At 35.0% G+C, this 14,531-nt stretch overlaps 1 protein-coding gene across 3 annotated transcripts in view; it reads right to left on the bottom strand.

The window, feature by feature from the left end:
- Nucleotides 1-3,595: 3,595 nt before the first annotated feature.
- The window catches only part of FAM83B (family with sequence similarity 83 member B), a 75,167-nt gene continuing 64,231 nt past the window's right edge, over nt 3,596-14,531 (bottom strand). For all 3 annotated transcript variants that reach the window (XM_019734580.2, XM_019734578.2, XM_019734579.2), the window contains exons 3-5: nt 14,213-14,377; nt 13,298-13,422; nt 3,596-6,355 (exon numbers count right to left, since the gene is read on the bottom strand). In XM_019734580.2, coding sequence (XP_019590139.2) covers nt 4,066-6,355; nt 13,298-13,422; nt 14,213-14,377 — 2,580 coding nt within the window. In that variant the 3' untranslated portion in view covers nt 3,596-4,065. The remainder of the gene's footprint in view (nt 6,356-13,297; nt 13,423-14,212; nt 14,378-14,531) is intronic.

Genomic DNA, 14,531 nt, shown 5'->3' with positions numbered 1-14,531 from the left:
ATCAACAGATATTCACTAAAGACAAATATCTGCGGAATAATAGTTGAATAACTGGATAATCTTGAGAAAAGTTAAAGTTGAATGCAGTCAGAGTTCAACCATCTTCCTGCTTACCCAGATCACACTAGATGTCATCTTGATTAAATAAGGTATTTGCTTCCACAAATGAGATTACCAATATGTACCCATACCTTAATACACCATGTCAGGATTGTGGCTAATCCCATCGTTATAATAGAGGGATATCAACATGTTCAAGGTACAAGCACTTAAACTATTCTGAAGTCATTTGTCAGAACTACTTTGAAATCACACCCTTTTTTTTTTTTAAGTTTCTGCTTACAAATTAATGTACTTACTATGCAGAGAGTAAAACTTACCAAACTTTAATATGAAAGTATGTTCACTTGACATTATCTTTCCATCAATATTAATTTGGGAGCAAAAGAAAGTATGTTGCTTGAAATGAATACATCCATGAAGTTTGGAGTGTCTGTTTAAAACTTAAACTGAGTACATTATTTGACATATCATGTGCTTGCTGACTCTTAACCTTGAGGAGTTTGTCAGCCACAGAAACTTTGGAAAGTCACTCTGGACAGATTCTGACACATAGATATTTCTGGAGGAAAAAAGATAGAAGGAAAGTAATCAAGCAAAAAAGGCAGAGGAGAATGAATACATCTGTTGTACAAAAGCCTAACTATCCAACCTAAGTGGATGCAATAAAGCATCCTGTACTTTCCAGTTTCACCAATTTCAAATCAGGAGCTATTTAAAAGCTATCTAAGTTTCCAGAAATGATGGCAGTTGCTGCATAAAAAGGCAACACGCTTTTGCTTGTAATTAAACATAATTTAAACTCTAGTCTTTATGTAATTTCAGCTTTAAAGTTACATTGCTCTAAATATTCAGGACTTTCAATTTCAGAGCTGCCTAGTGACAATTAGCCCATTATCCCCTTATCTCTGAAAGAGGCCCATCTAACACAAAGAATGGGTAACACATGAAAGTCAATCTGGTTTGGTTTACTGTGTGTTCTGCCTTTAGTAAATGGACTAGGGTCCCAAATTACAGAAGTAAATTTTTCTAAGAGGAAAATTAAAAATCTCTTTCACTCACTGTCTCTCACCCAACTCTGTTTTTTCAATGAACTGTTATTAATCTATAAAGAATTTCCAGATGACTCCAAAAAATTAACCCACTAATAATTAGAAAAGGGGTGTCCAAACTTTTTTCAACGTTTTTCACCAAGGGCCATATGCGGTAAAATACACAAACAGCCAGGTCACTCACTCGAGGTGAAGTACGTATTGCCTCACCTGGTTTATTTAAGTAAACTAAATATATTTTTGGAATTTGCTGTGGGCCAATTAACAATGGATCATGGGCCGCAGTTGGCCCACGGGCCGCAGTTTGGACACCCCTGCATTAGAAAGTTTTCTTATTACAACTGAATTCCTTATCTGATTATAAGGAAATACACATTTTAAAGGTGTGTTTTTTTTAATTCAAATTTTTTATAAATATACTTGGCTACATTTCTTGAGAAAAAATGACTCTGTTCCCTTTTTTATTTTTTATTTTTATGCTATTAATTTACTAGGAATTGTGCAAAACTTTCAATCTATTAGGTCAGCTCACCAAAACAATAAAACCCCATGTTGTAGTACTTGGGGATTCCCTGGGTTATAATGAGAGTTTTAAAACCTACTTTTATGAATGTGAAACTGAACATTATATTCTGGATTTGTTTATAAAATGCTATTGCGGTAGTTACTGTTATATTTCTGCAATTTGTAAAGAGACAGAGCAAAAGAGAGTGACTACTTTCAAAGAAGATTCCTCAAGCATAGAGGAATAAGCCAGAGAAGTATAATGTGGTAGAGTATTAAAAATACAGGCTTTTGTGTTTAAGCCTCAGTTCTACCAATTTAGAGCTGTGTAAATTTTGGATAGTTAGGTAGCTTCTCTTAGGCTTAGTTTTCTTATTTGCAGAAAGAAGGTATTTACTTCACAGGGTTACTGTGAATATTTAACAAGATAATGTATTTAACTCTGTGTTCCATTCCCTGCCTAGCTTCCTACCCTAATGGACTTCTTTCTCGAGCAAGACGCAGGTGAACCAACTCACTCATGGTTCCTTTTCCCTTCCTTCCTCTCATTGCCACAGGTTAGCTGGAAAGGGATCAAAATGGATTCCTAGCAATAACAACTGGCCTGCTAGGTTACATTCAGAAATCAATCTCAATTTAATTCCCTAATCTCACCTACTAGAATTAATTTAAGCCCTGTGTGTTTTGATTGTCTAGCAGAATTCAACTAAACCCTTTCTGGTTGATTGCTGTTCAGTCAGGAATTATAACCTCTATTTAATTCCCAACAGTTTGGGTGAGGCAGGAATTGAACACACTTGTGAGGTAATGTGATGTGACACAATGTTATAGACACTTTAGTATCATTACTTATTAGTAATGTGACTTGTCATATGACCTCTCTGAATCTCAATGTCTCAATTATCACCTCAATCATCATCTATAAAATAATGAGGGCAATGGTACCCACATAACGTTGTTGTGGTGACTTTAGGTTCAGGCTCACGACCTAGTTTAGAGTAAGTGCTCAATAAATGTTAAGCCTTCTTTTCCTTTCTATCATGTTTTCGCCCATCATGCTTCTTATCATGGGTTTACAATACTATGGACAACTATTTAGATGACATAGATATTTTAATGTCATTATTTTAATTATTTAATAACATAGATATTAATATTTGACTGTTATCTTGAATTTTTAAAACAACAAAATACTGCCCTATACAGCAAATTAGAAGCTGTTAAATAATATATTTAAAGTGCTGTGGGAACACTTTCACTTCTAAAATGATGCACTGTTTCTTGAATTGTGTTCGTTGTGGATGAAGTAAAATCAAGTTAAAGTTTCTGTAATGGATATGGAGCTTTATTTCATTACTCTGAGAAAGGCAAAAGATACCTTATGTTCTGAGTGTCATAATCAAATTAAGATATAAAAAGACTTAAAGCATACAATCAGTCCCCACAGTCCTGGAAGAACAGACCAGGTACCACTTCTAATTTTCATCATGGAACTCTTATGAAAGTGTGTCCTTTCACACTGTATTAGGCACAGCATAAAAAAGAGCAAAGACTTTTGCAAGCAAAACACCTAAGCACTGTCATACTAATCTAAGATAAAAGGCAGACCTTTACATTTCTAATAGTTTTTATAGTAGAAAAAGGAGAGGAATAATTCAGGTTTTCCAAATTTCTGCTGGCTTGCTATAAATTTGTAAAGGAAGAAATGACTATGAAAGGTCAGCAGCTGACAGGTAGGTGAAGTACAGGCTCCCTTAAAGAGTGGAAAGAAGCACATTCTGGATGGTTTCAAAGGATAAGGAAAACAAAGTCCTATGATGTACTTATACTACATGAGACTGACTTTGCAAACATTCTCAGGCCAAATAAAAAAATATGCCGAGCCATGTAGTTTAAATTGTACCGTTGTTCCCCAACCAGTTGTATATACTCCCCAGGAAAATTAATACAACATTAATAAAATATAACAAGTTAACTTGTAGAATTTAAAGGCAATTAAAAACAAAAAGGCTTTATTTTCTCATAATTTGAAGATAAGAAAATCCCATAATGATGTATTATAAAGAGCCACTGATAGTATTAGCATCCTTTTTTATAAAAGGAAAGGCTTTAGAATAAATGGTTAAAATCCATACTCCACTAAAGTTTCTACTTAAGACTTAAGATCTTCGGTCTGGAGAAAACAATTACATTTTCTTTTTTACCATTACCCTTTAAAAATCATGTCTTTATAGAGACATTCCATCTACAGTATAATTAAGCACAATTAACTTTCTCACACAGAATAACGTTACTGTACATGGTATGTTGTTAAACATATACAGCATACCTCAAATTCTGCCACTACAGAAATCTGTTGTGTTATAAAAACTGTCCACAATGTTCTTTGGACAAATGTTTATAGCCACATTCATTTTGTATTTTAACATCTATTTGCAATTGCAGTATTTCACTTATTTTTGTGTATGAAGTTTCCAAACTTCTGCATAAATCCTCGAAACTTATTTTCATTTGGCTGATATGAATGATAAACATTAGGGTTGTAATTAAGTATTGGGCTGGACCTACCATAACTATTGCCCACAGTTGCGGATTTTATTTCGGGGCGGTGTGTACTGGCATTTGGCATGCTGCTTATTGGCTGCATAGAGTTCTCAATCTTATAAAATGGCTCAAAACGACTGTAAATGCGTCGGTCAGTTGACTGAGATCTTATAAGCTCATTGGGCTTTGGCCTTGGAGGAGAAGCTAGTTTTCTTTCCCGAGCAACAACTGCATTGATCTCCTTCGAATCTCGGTATTGGATCTGTTCGGTGTTAAATCTTGGCGCAGAAGCATCCCCTGCCCTTTCCAAGAACTTGCTTTCTACTGGACTTGGAGAAGGTATTCTTTTATTACTTTCCTCGGGTGAAGAATTCATCCCCTGAGATGAGCTAACGGTTACATCTTCCTTACTCTTGTGGATGCTGCCTTGAGAATTTGATGAGGAAGTACGCTTTCTTCTAGGAGATGAATCAACTTTGGGTTCTGATTTTTTGGGGTTTTGATTCTCTTCAGTCTCAGAAACTAAAGTGTCAGAACTACTACACATTCTGTAAAAGGCAGATGCTTTATTCTTGGATAGATTTTCTTTCTTTTCTGGGGAAAGGCTAAGTAATGACCTTAACTTCTGAGATCCCTTTTTCAAAAAGCTTGGAGAACCCTTAACATCCTTCTTTGAAGTGAGCTCTTTGTTAGGTTCCTCCTTGTTCACATCAAGCAAAGCAGCAATGGAAAGTGACTTGGTATTTGTGTTACTCGGAGGGTCTCTCTTGACCTCCTCTTCCTCTTCCACGCTATTGTTCACGTTGTGCATGCTTCTAGAACTTTTCAGCAAATCCTCTTTGGGTTTTTCTGGCTGTCTAATTCGGTTTCTGGTAAGTGTACTATATACATAATGCTTACTATTTCTATTATCTAAATTGGCTTTTGAGTGGTCAAAGAGTGGGAAACTTCGCCTTTTCATCAGATTCTCATTTTGTTGATTCTTTAGATTTTCTGTCTGCTTGTTTACACACAAGTTTGTATATAAATAGTTGTTGGACTCTATATGGTCATTTGTAGTTTTATTTAAGGCAGCTGAGTGGTTTTCGGGAACCTGTAAGGTATGAATTTGTGGTGTCTCCGACTGTGGTGGGGTTGAAACTGGCAATGGTTTGTCTGTTGGATGCTCTACATTTGTAGGGGTATCTGGGACGTCTTTAGGTGTGTCACTTCCCTGGGAACCAATGATAGTTGAATTTGAGGAGCTAGTTGTACAACTGTTAACTTCCTGCTGCTCAGGTAAAGTTGGTTTAAACACAAAAGAGGAGCGAAGCCGGGAATGTGTATAAAGAGCATTGGCTTTCAAATTCTCACAACTACCATAGCCCTCAAACCGGTCCCCTAGAGTGGATCCATTTGATTCAGGTGCAGCTTCTGAATGGTCATTTAAGTAAGACTCAATTCTCCAGTTACGCAAGAATGACTTTGTGGTATTTTCAAGGGTTGGCATCCGTTGTTGCAAAAAGCGAACGTGGTTATCTGTCCCGTTAAAAGACCTACGCACATTTGAATTCCTATCTGCAAGATGTGTTGTTTTCCTCTGGGCAAGCCGATTGGCAAAACTCTGGACAGGTGTGTTATGGTGGCTTGCACAGCCTCCCCGTGATGAGGATGTCACACTGAGACTATCTGAATGTTTTTTCCAGTTACCAGGAGGATTGATGGTTCGATGCACAGCCCTGTTCAGCAGCAGGTATGGTGCTGTTTCTGGCTGTTCCCCAGCATAACTATGCCTCTTCCAATTTTCATTTGTCTGACTGGATTGATACTGACCGACTGTATTTGGACCATTAAAATTTGGAACAAAAGGAGGTTTGTATCCATGATTTCTTATGTTATATTTGTCATGTTCATTTCGAGCATATATCCCTCTGTTTTTGAAGTAACCAGAATCTAGTTTATGAATTTTGTCTTGTCTACCAAGAAGGTTGATTTGGCTGGAAACAGAAGCTAATGAAGAAACTGAGCGCTGGTAAGGGGCATTGTCCCAGAGAACTTTGCCAGGCTTCAACCTTGCTGATTCTTCCAGAATGAATGTACTGGGCACACAAGATCTGGCATAGAGAGTTCTAAATTCTTCATCAAAGGATTCCACGAGTTGTCCTGTGATTACTTGAACCATGCTGAGGTGAGTTTTTTCAAATGACCACATGTAGCTGAAAAAAATCAATAGGGAAAATTTTATGTTCGCTAAGTTAAAATATGAATGACAATATATAGCTCTACTAAGAAAGCTATGTCATTTAATGTCAACAATAGCATTTTCTGTTTTCCTTGGCTACCATAACACATCTCCAGTCATTACATGCTTGTAATACATATGGCTCCCCAAGCCCATAACCATATTTTAAATAATAAAGCAACTCAAGTCCAGAATTTGAATCCACCCATATTCTTGCACTACATACCACAAGTCCAAAGAAAAGTCCACTCTATACTTTGCATTTCTTCCTACTAAGATGTTATAGAGTAAAAATGGTATTAAATGTCATATTTAGCATCTGAGCAGGGTCCAGGTAAGCTAGTGTCACAGGAAAAGTAGAGAGAACTGACTTCTGCTGAATTTTCTAGCCATATAAGCTTGGGCCTCAGTTTCCTCATGTCCAAAATGAGCTCATGGACAGCATAATCGTTACAATTTCTCATAGTTCTAATGTGTTATAATGTAAGCCAGTTCTGTGCTAATACGTGTACTTTATCTCTGTGACTTACTCAGTGAGTGTAATTTAGGATGCCGGCAGTTGTCCGGCCTCAGTCATTAAATGGCATACTTCACTGCATTTGGTGTACAAAGGATTGGTAAACTTAATCCTCACAAACCATGCCAGTCAGAATGCCAATTTAGGTCTTTTAAAACAGGTACAATTTCGAGGAAATGAAATTTATAACAACTTTGTAGTACTTCGTGGAAGTTCCAGTCTCTTTGCTAGTTTTAGAGGAGACGGTTATTTGAAACTTCATGTCACATTTTAAATTTGATGTTTGAAAATATAAATAATTAACATACACAGAGCTGAAAAAGGAATGGATTGATAATTTGCTATGCATCAAATAATGTACATGATACAATAGAGGTTAATACAAAAGAAAAGGAGATGAAGATATTCTCTGTAATGAAGGAGTTTACTGTTTATATCAGGGAGACAATAACAAAGGCAGATGAAAATATGAAAAGAAAGTGCATAGTAATAATTTAAAATATACAAAATAGCATAAACAGCATTGTGAAACTGAAGAATCATCCTGATATGCTTAATTTTATCTAAATGCTTATTGAATGGATGGTATGAATAGGACATCTACTAGGTGCTCTTTTTTTAAGATGTGTGGGCCACCAGGCTGACTTAAAAGAAATCATATGAAAGTAAATCATTAAAGACATTTTCAATCCAACTGAAAATATGAATACAAAATACATTAGAAACAGCAAGTAAAGGAATGAAGAATAATCAGGTATCCAATATGAGAAAATTCCTGAAGAAAGTGGGAGTTTAGCAATATTTTGACAGAGACTAGATACCTAGAAGTTCAGACATGAAAGGTGTGGGAGAACAATTTGTGTCGACGAAGAAACATAGAAAAAGGAAGGAAGTAATAATGGCCACACACTGGTTGAACACAGAAAACAAATTATATTTAACTGAAATAAAAAGCTATATAAGACATGGATGAACTAGTGGGGAAAACCTTGAAAGCACATCAGAGTTTGATTGTGTAGAATTTGTTTCCAAATTTGGATAAATTATAATAAAAGGAAATGTCCGAGGAATTTTTTTTAAATTAAAGTTTATTGGGGTGACAATTGTTAGTAAAGTTACATAGATTTCAGTTGTGCAATTCTGTATTACATTATCTACAAATCACATTGTGTGTTCACCACCCAGAGTCAGTTCTCCTTCCATCACCATATATTTGATCCCCTTTACCCTCATCTACCACCCCCCTCTCCCTTTACCCTCTGGTAACCACTAAACTATTGTCTGTGTCCACGAGTTTTTGTTTTTCATTTGTTTGTCTTGTTCTTTCATTGTTTTTGGTTTATGTACCGCATATCAGTGAAATCATGTGGTTCTCTGCTTTTCCTGTCTGACTTATTTAGTTTAGCATTATAATCTCAAGATCCATCAATGTTGTCACAAATGGTCCTATTTCATCTTTTCTTACCGCCGAATAGTATTCCATTGTGTATATATACCACAACTTCTTTATCCATTCATCTATCAAAGGACATTTTGGTTATTTCCATGTGTTGGCCACCGTAAATAAAGCTGCTTTTCTTTTAGTAGCTATTTGTAGTACAGATTTGAAAGATGAGGGACTGCATTTACTATAATGAATAAAGTAGTTGAAATAAGGTAATAAGATACTAAACTAGAGTAAAAATTGGAATAATGAGTAAAAATGTTGAGACAGTAGCAAGAAGAATCAGAATATCTACTTGCCATAAAAGATGTGTATAGGTTATGAAACAGAAATAACCTACAGATGTTGTGTTTAGGAATCTGGATGGTGAATGTGTGGCAAATGGAAAAGTTTCCATGCTCTGGCTAATTCAGAAAATAATATTGTAGTATAATTTCAGGTACTGAAAAGACATTCAATTGGATATATTCAATTTAGAGATTATTCTCTAGAAACACTGATCATTCCCAGAGATAAAAGAGCTATTTATACTGACATTTAGGTATCTTCCTGTAAAATGTCCAGGATCCCAGCTAATCACTCCTTTGTGATCTCAACTGTTGCTAAGTATTTCCCTGCACAATTTCCAATGAGGTTTATAGTCCCTCATTCTTAACTATCAACATATAGCAGACATATGAAGTAAGTTTAGAACATAGCTTATAATTTGTAAAATCTCATGTGCAGAACAGTAACCAAAATGAACACAAAAAATGCACCTGGAAGGAAGCAGAGAAATTGCAAAAATAAGAATATGTATACACACACACACACACACACACACACACACACACTAATATCCTCAAAGAAATAAAGAAAGACAGCAATACATCTATAAAACATGAACAGGATGCTATGAAAATGGTACAAGTAGCAGATACTCAAAATATTTGATAGCAAAATATAAAAAGATATAATAGAAAGGTTGGAAGATATAATTGAGAAAATTCCCCAGTCAGTATAATGCCCTCCTGCCCCCTAATCCCTGGATGGAAAAGTGGAGGGAAAAAAATACAATGGAAGCAGAAATCTAGTTAGTAAGAATTCTAGGGAGAAATGCTAGAGATAATTGAGAAGAATTTATCAAAGAATAAGTAAGAAAACTTCTCAGAATTGAAAGACACAGATATTTGGATTGTGCAGAACAACATAAGAAAAGAGGCCTAGACCTAGGAACATTATAATAAATATGAGAATAGCATGGAATAAAAGGGAAATCCTAGACGCTTACAGAAAGAAAAAGAAAAAAAAATATGTGAAAAGAATGGGAATAACAATTGTTTGAGACTTCTTAATAGCAATTTTGAATATATGGCAACACCTTCTAAATTCAGAGGCTAATGATTTCACATAGAGTTCCATCCCCAGTTAAACCATAAATCACCTAAAATTATGAATTTTGGGCCTTAAAACAATCCCATGCTGATAGAAAATGTTCTTGAGCAAACTTGGGAGAAAAACCATGAGTTGGAAACAAAAATGAGTTAAAAAATAGGATTAAAAATGGGACTTAAATAACTGTAGCTCAAACTACAAAACAAAGTTGAGTAAATTTATTGTTGAAAGTCAAGTTAAATGATAAAAACAGAAAGCATTCATATGATGAGATTAACTAATAAATACCATTCTGTATAAGTCAAGTGAACTCCCAATTTTAATTAAAATTTCAATTAAAATCCATCTAAAATCAAGTAGATCTGAATATGCACACATCTAATGAGTCTTTAAAAGGACTCATTAATTTCAAGTACTAGTTGTAATTTCTGTTCTTAACAAGTTTTCCTTTAGAACTACAAACCACATTTTCAAAAAAAGGGCCCTTTAGCTTAAAGGGAAAGTTAGCAAATATAACACTTAAAACAAGGCCTAAAATAATAGTTAACATTAGGGACTCTGGATGCATTAACTGTAAGTCTCATAACAATGACATGATGCAGTTTTATGATTACCCTTGTCTTACAGAGAAGCAAACTAAAGTACCACTAAATTAAGTAACTTGTCTACAGCTTTCCACTTTAACATGTTGCCTCCTTCTTGTGAACCTGAGGCAGGTTTCCCCTCATACTGTCCTGTTAACATCCACAATTCTCCTGGCTTCTTCCCACAGTCTGCAGTAATGAGTCCACTTTGCCCTGGTGACCTAGCAGTACACATGTGTTTATTGGTATTTTCATCTGCCTATTGATCTAGCCTCACTGTGTATCCCATTCAGGGCTGATGACTGCAATTTATAAGAGAATATTCCAGCAGCATTTATATGAGGTGTGATCAAACAGTATGATGAATGTTTAAATTAAAAAGATATATATTACAGTAAAAGATGCATTGCCATTCATCTCCCTCAAAATACTCCCCCTTGCTTCGAACACACTTATCCCATTGTTCCGGCCACTTTCTGAAGCAGTCCTGGAAGTCTTCTTTCATGAGTGTCTTTAGTTGCGCTGTTGTGGCTGCCTTCATGTCCTGAACTAATTCAAAACGCTTACCTTTCATGGTCATTTTGACTTTGGGGAACAGCCAGAAGTCACATAGTGCCATATCTGGTGAATAAGGTGGATGAGGACACACGGTAATGTTTTTATTTGGCAGAAATTGCAGTACTAGAAGTGATGTATGACACGGAGCTTTTCCATTGTGATCCCAAAATATGGTGAATGCTGCTGCCAAGTGCCATCCAACAGAAAGGCTGGGATTTTCAATATGGGAAGTGGTGCATCGAACCTTAGTAACAGTGTGTGACAAATTTCCACTTGTTTGGTGCAGTCAGTCCGGTAAACTATGGTTGAGAGAAGGTGTTTTTAAAGGGTGCCATAAATCATCTTCCATCATGACAATGCTCTGGGTCACACATCGCTTCTAGTATGGCAATTTCTGTCAAATAAAAACATTACAGTGTGTCCTCATCCACTTTATTCACCGAATCTGGCACCCTGCAACTTCTGGCTCTTCCCCAAAGTCAAAATGATTCAGGACATGGAGGCAGCCACAACAGCGCAACTAAAGATAGTCACGAAAGAGGACTTCCAGAACTGCTTCAGAAAGTGGCAAGAATGATGGGATAAGTGTTTTCAAAGTGAGAGGGAATATTTTAAGGGGGATTAATGGCAATATATATTTTACTGTAATAACTTTTTAAAAATTTAAACATTCACCATATTTTATTTTATCACACCTCATACTCTGGAGCCAGCCAGACCCGGACTGGGCTGCCAGTCAGTCCTGCACTGCCTCTGGACCTTACCTGTGGAGTTTTAGCCAAGTCACTTAACCTTCTAGAACGTCAGTGTCTGCATTTATAAAATGTAGACGAAACAACTGCTTTGCAAATAAGTTACAAGGATTGGGGATGAAATATATGAAAGAGCTAAGCTAGAACAGAGTAGATACATCACCAGTGGAAGCCTCAAAAGATGCCAGGGAGTAGAATCTAGGGCTGAGTATCCTTGCCTAGTGTTTACCGTGGCATTTTTAATAGTCACTGTTAAACTCGTTTCTTGGTAGTACTACAGTGACCACATAATTATCAGATACTTAATAATAATGAAATAAGAAAAATTTGACACGTTCTTCGAAATGATAGCTTCAATTTTTATGAATTGTTATTATGTCCATACTACATACTGTTTTCATAAGAAGCAAAAACACTTTTTGTATTATAGAGCTGAAGGGAATCTGACATATCAGTCAACCCTCTCATTTTGGGGAGGAAGAGCTTGAAGCCCAAGGAAGTTATATGATTTGCCTAACATCTTAATGTTTTTTAGAGGCACAGACAGAATTGAAACCTAAGTCTCTAAGCTTCCATGCAAAAGTTCTTTTTTGTTTATTGTAAAGAAAGTAAACAGATTACTTTAAACTGTGAAATTAGTAAGTTCTGTAAATGATTGATAATGGTGCAGGTAAACATAAACTAGGATATTATCAAAAAGATAAGAAATATCAAGTGTTGGCAAGGGTGTGGAGAAAGGGAACACAAGTGCACTATTGGTGGGAATACAAATTAGTGCAGCCACTATGGAAAACAGTATGGAGGTTCCTCAAAAAAATAAAAATAGAAGTTACCACATGACCCAGCAATTCTACTTCTGGTTACTTATCAGAAGAAACTGAACACTAACTTAAAAAAAATATATATGAGCCCCATGTTCACTGTAGCATTATTTATAAAAGCCAACATATGGAGACAACCTAAGTGTTCACCAGTAGATGAATGGATAAAGAAGATGTGAGATACACACATGCGCGCGCGCGCACACAGACACACACACACACACACACACACACACACACACACACACAGGAATACTATGCAGCCATAAAAAAATGAAATTTTGCCCTTTGCAAAAAGATGGATGGCCCTTGAGGTCATTATGCTAAGTGAAATAAGTCATGAAGACAGACAAATATTATATGTTCTCACTTATATTTGAAATCTAAAAGAACAAAACAGTACAACGACAACAAAATGAAACAAGTTCATAAATACACAGAACAGACTGGTGGTTGCCAGGGGGTACAGGGTGGTTGAAATGGGTGAAGGGGGGGGGTCAAAAGGCACAAAATTACAGTTATAAATTAATAAGTCCTGGGGATGTAATATACAGTATGGTGACTATTGTTAATAATATTGCATTGCATATTTAAAAGTTGCTAAGAAAGCATATCTTAAAAGTCCTCATCACAAGAGAAAACATTTTATAACTATGTATGGTGATGGATGTTAATCAGTCTTATTGTGGTGAGCATTTCATAATATATGCAAATATCAAATCATTATGCTGTATACCTGAAACTAATATAATGTTATATGTCAATTATACCTGAATAAAATATAACAAAATAGATTACATTGAAATTTGAAACTAATAAATTCTATAAATGATTGATAATGTTGGAGGTAAACACAATAATCTTACCTGTAAGAACCATACATAACTTTCTGGCAGTCAATTAACAAAAATTTCTGTTCCAATTTTCCATGAAATTTTGCTCCTGTTTTTGAAAGATAATCTTGGCCTTTTACTGTCCGCACTCGAATATTCTAGAATTATATGTAAATATAAAGTAAAAACTAAGGCTAGAAAGAGGATATTTTTAAAAGAAAAATATGTCAGTAGAAAGATATAGCACCAAAAAAAGTATACTTGAAATGATTTTTTAAACACCTTAAAACAAAAATAAAGTGAAAAATAAATTTTAAAACGTTACCCCAAAAATGAATACTCTAGGAAAATAGTCATTTAAAATATGCATTTTCAACATAAATAAATAGGAGATATTCCTTTACATTTACTCAGGATGGTTTCATAAATAACTTAGGGTCCTAATGCAAGAGATCTTCTCAGGTTACAGTTACATGATGTCAAAATAACTAAAATTAAAATGCACACTCCTTTTAAAAAGTCAAATGTAACTGAAAACACTATGCCAAATGACTGTGATAAGTAACATCTGCTGAGTGAAAGAATCACTTGAGTCAATGGTTTCAAGGTTGTGCATACAAAATAGAAGCATTAATTATGACTGGCAGCAAAGTAAACTCAAAAATTTAAGTGCTCCAGAATCAAGAAAAGCACCATATCTATTATGATGTGTGTTTCAGTCGCATTCTGAAAAGTTCAAGAAGAAAGACCCTTTTGTGATCAATCATTGTATTACCTTAAAAAAAAAAAAAAAAAAAAAAAAATATATATATATATATATATATATATATATATTTATTTTTTTTTCTTTCTATTTAACTTTTGGAATAATAATAGCTTAACATTACTTAAACTCAACTGAGATAAAAACAATACACAAAATGCTGAGAAAAAACATGGGATTCTTACCCTCAGACGTTGAAGTTGACAACCTTGTTTTTCAGTCATATTTAGGAAATGATTAAAGTTGTATTCATCGAGCAAAATGTATACAGATACCCCTCGAGTTGATGCCTCCACTATTTCTTTAAAAATGTCCACATCTGTAAACATATCCATCACTAAAGCAATGACCTGTTAAAGATAAGAACATCAAACAATTTTAGATACCCAAGATACCCAAAAGATCTAGAAATCGCTTGCTTTCAGTAAAAATTATATAAAATAGAAAATTAAATAGATAATACCTATAAATGTATACACAAATATTTGTGTTTTCTAAAATAGA

This window comes from Rhinolophus sinicus, linkage group LG05 (assembly GCF_036562045.2).
Source record: "Rhinolophus sinicus isolate RSC01 linkage group LG05, ASM3656204v1, whole genome shotgun sequence".
NCBI lineage: Eukaryota > Metazoa > Chordata > Mammalia > Chiroptera > Rhinolophidae > Rhinolophus > Rhinolophus sinicus.
Note: the sequence above shows the minus strand (reverse complement) of the source record. Positions and strands in the feature narration are given on the sequence as shown.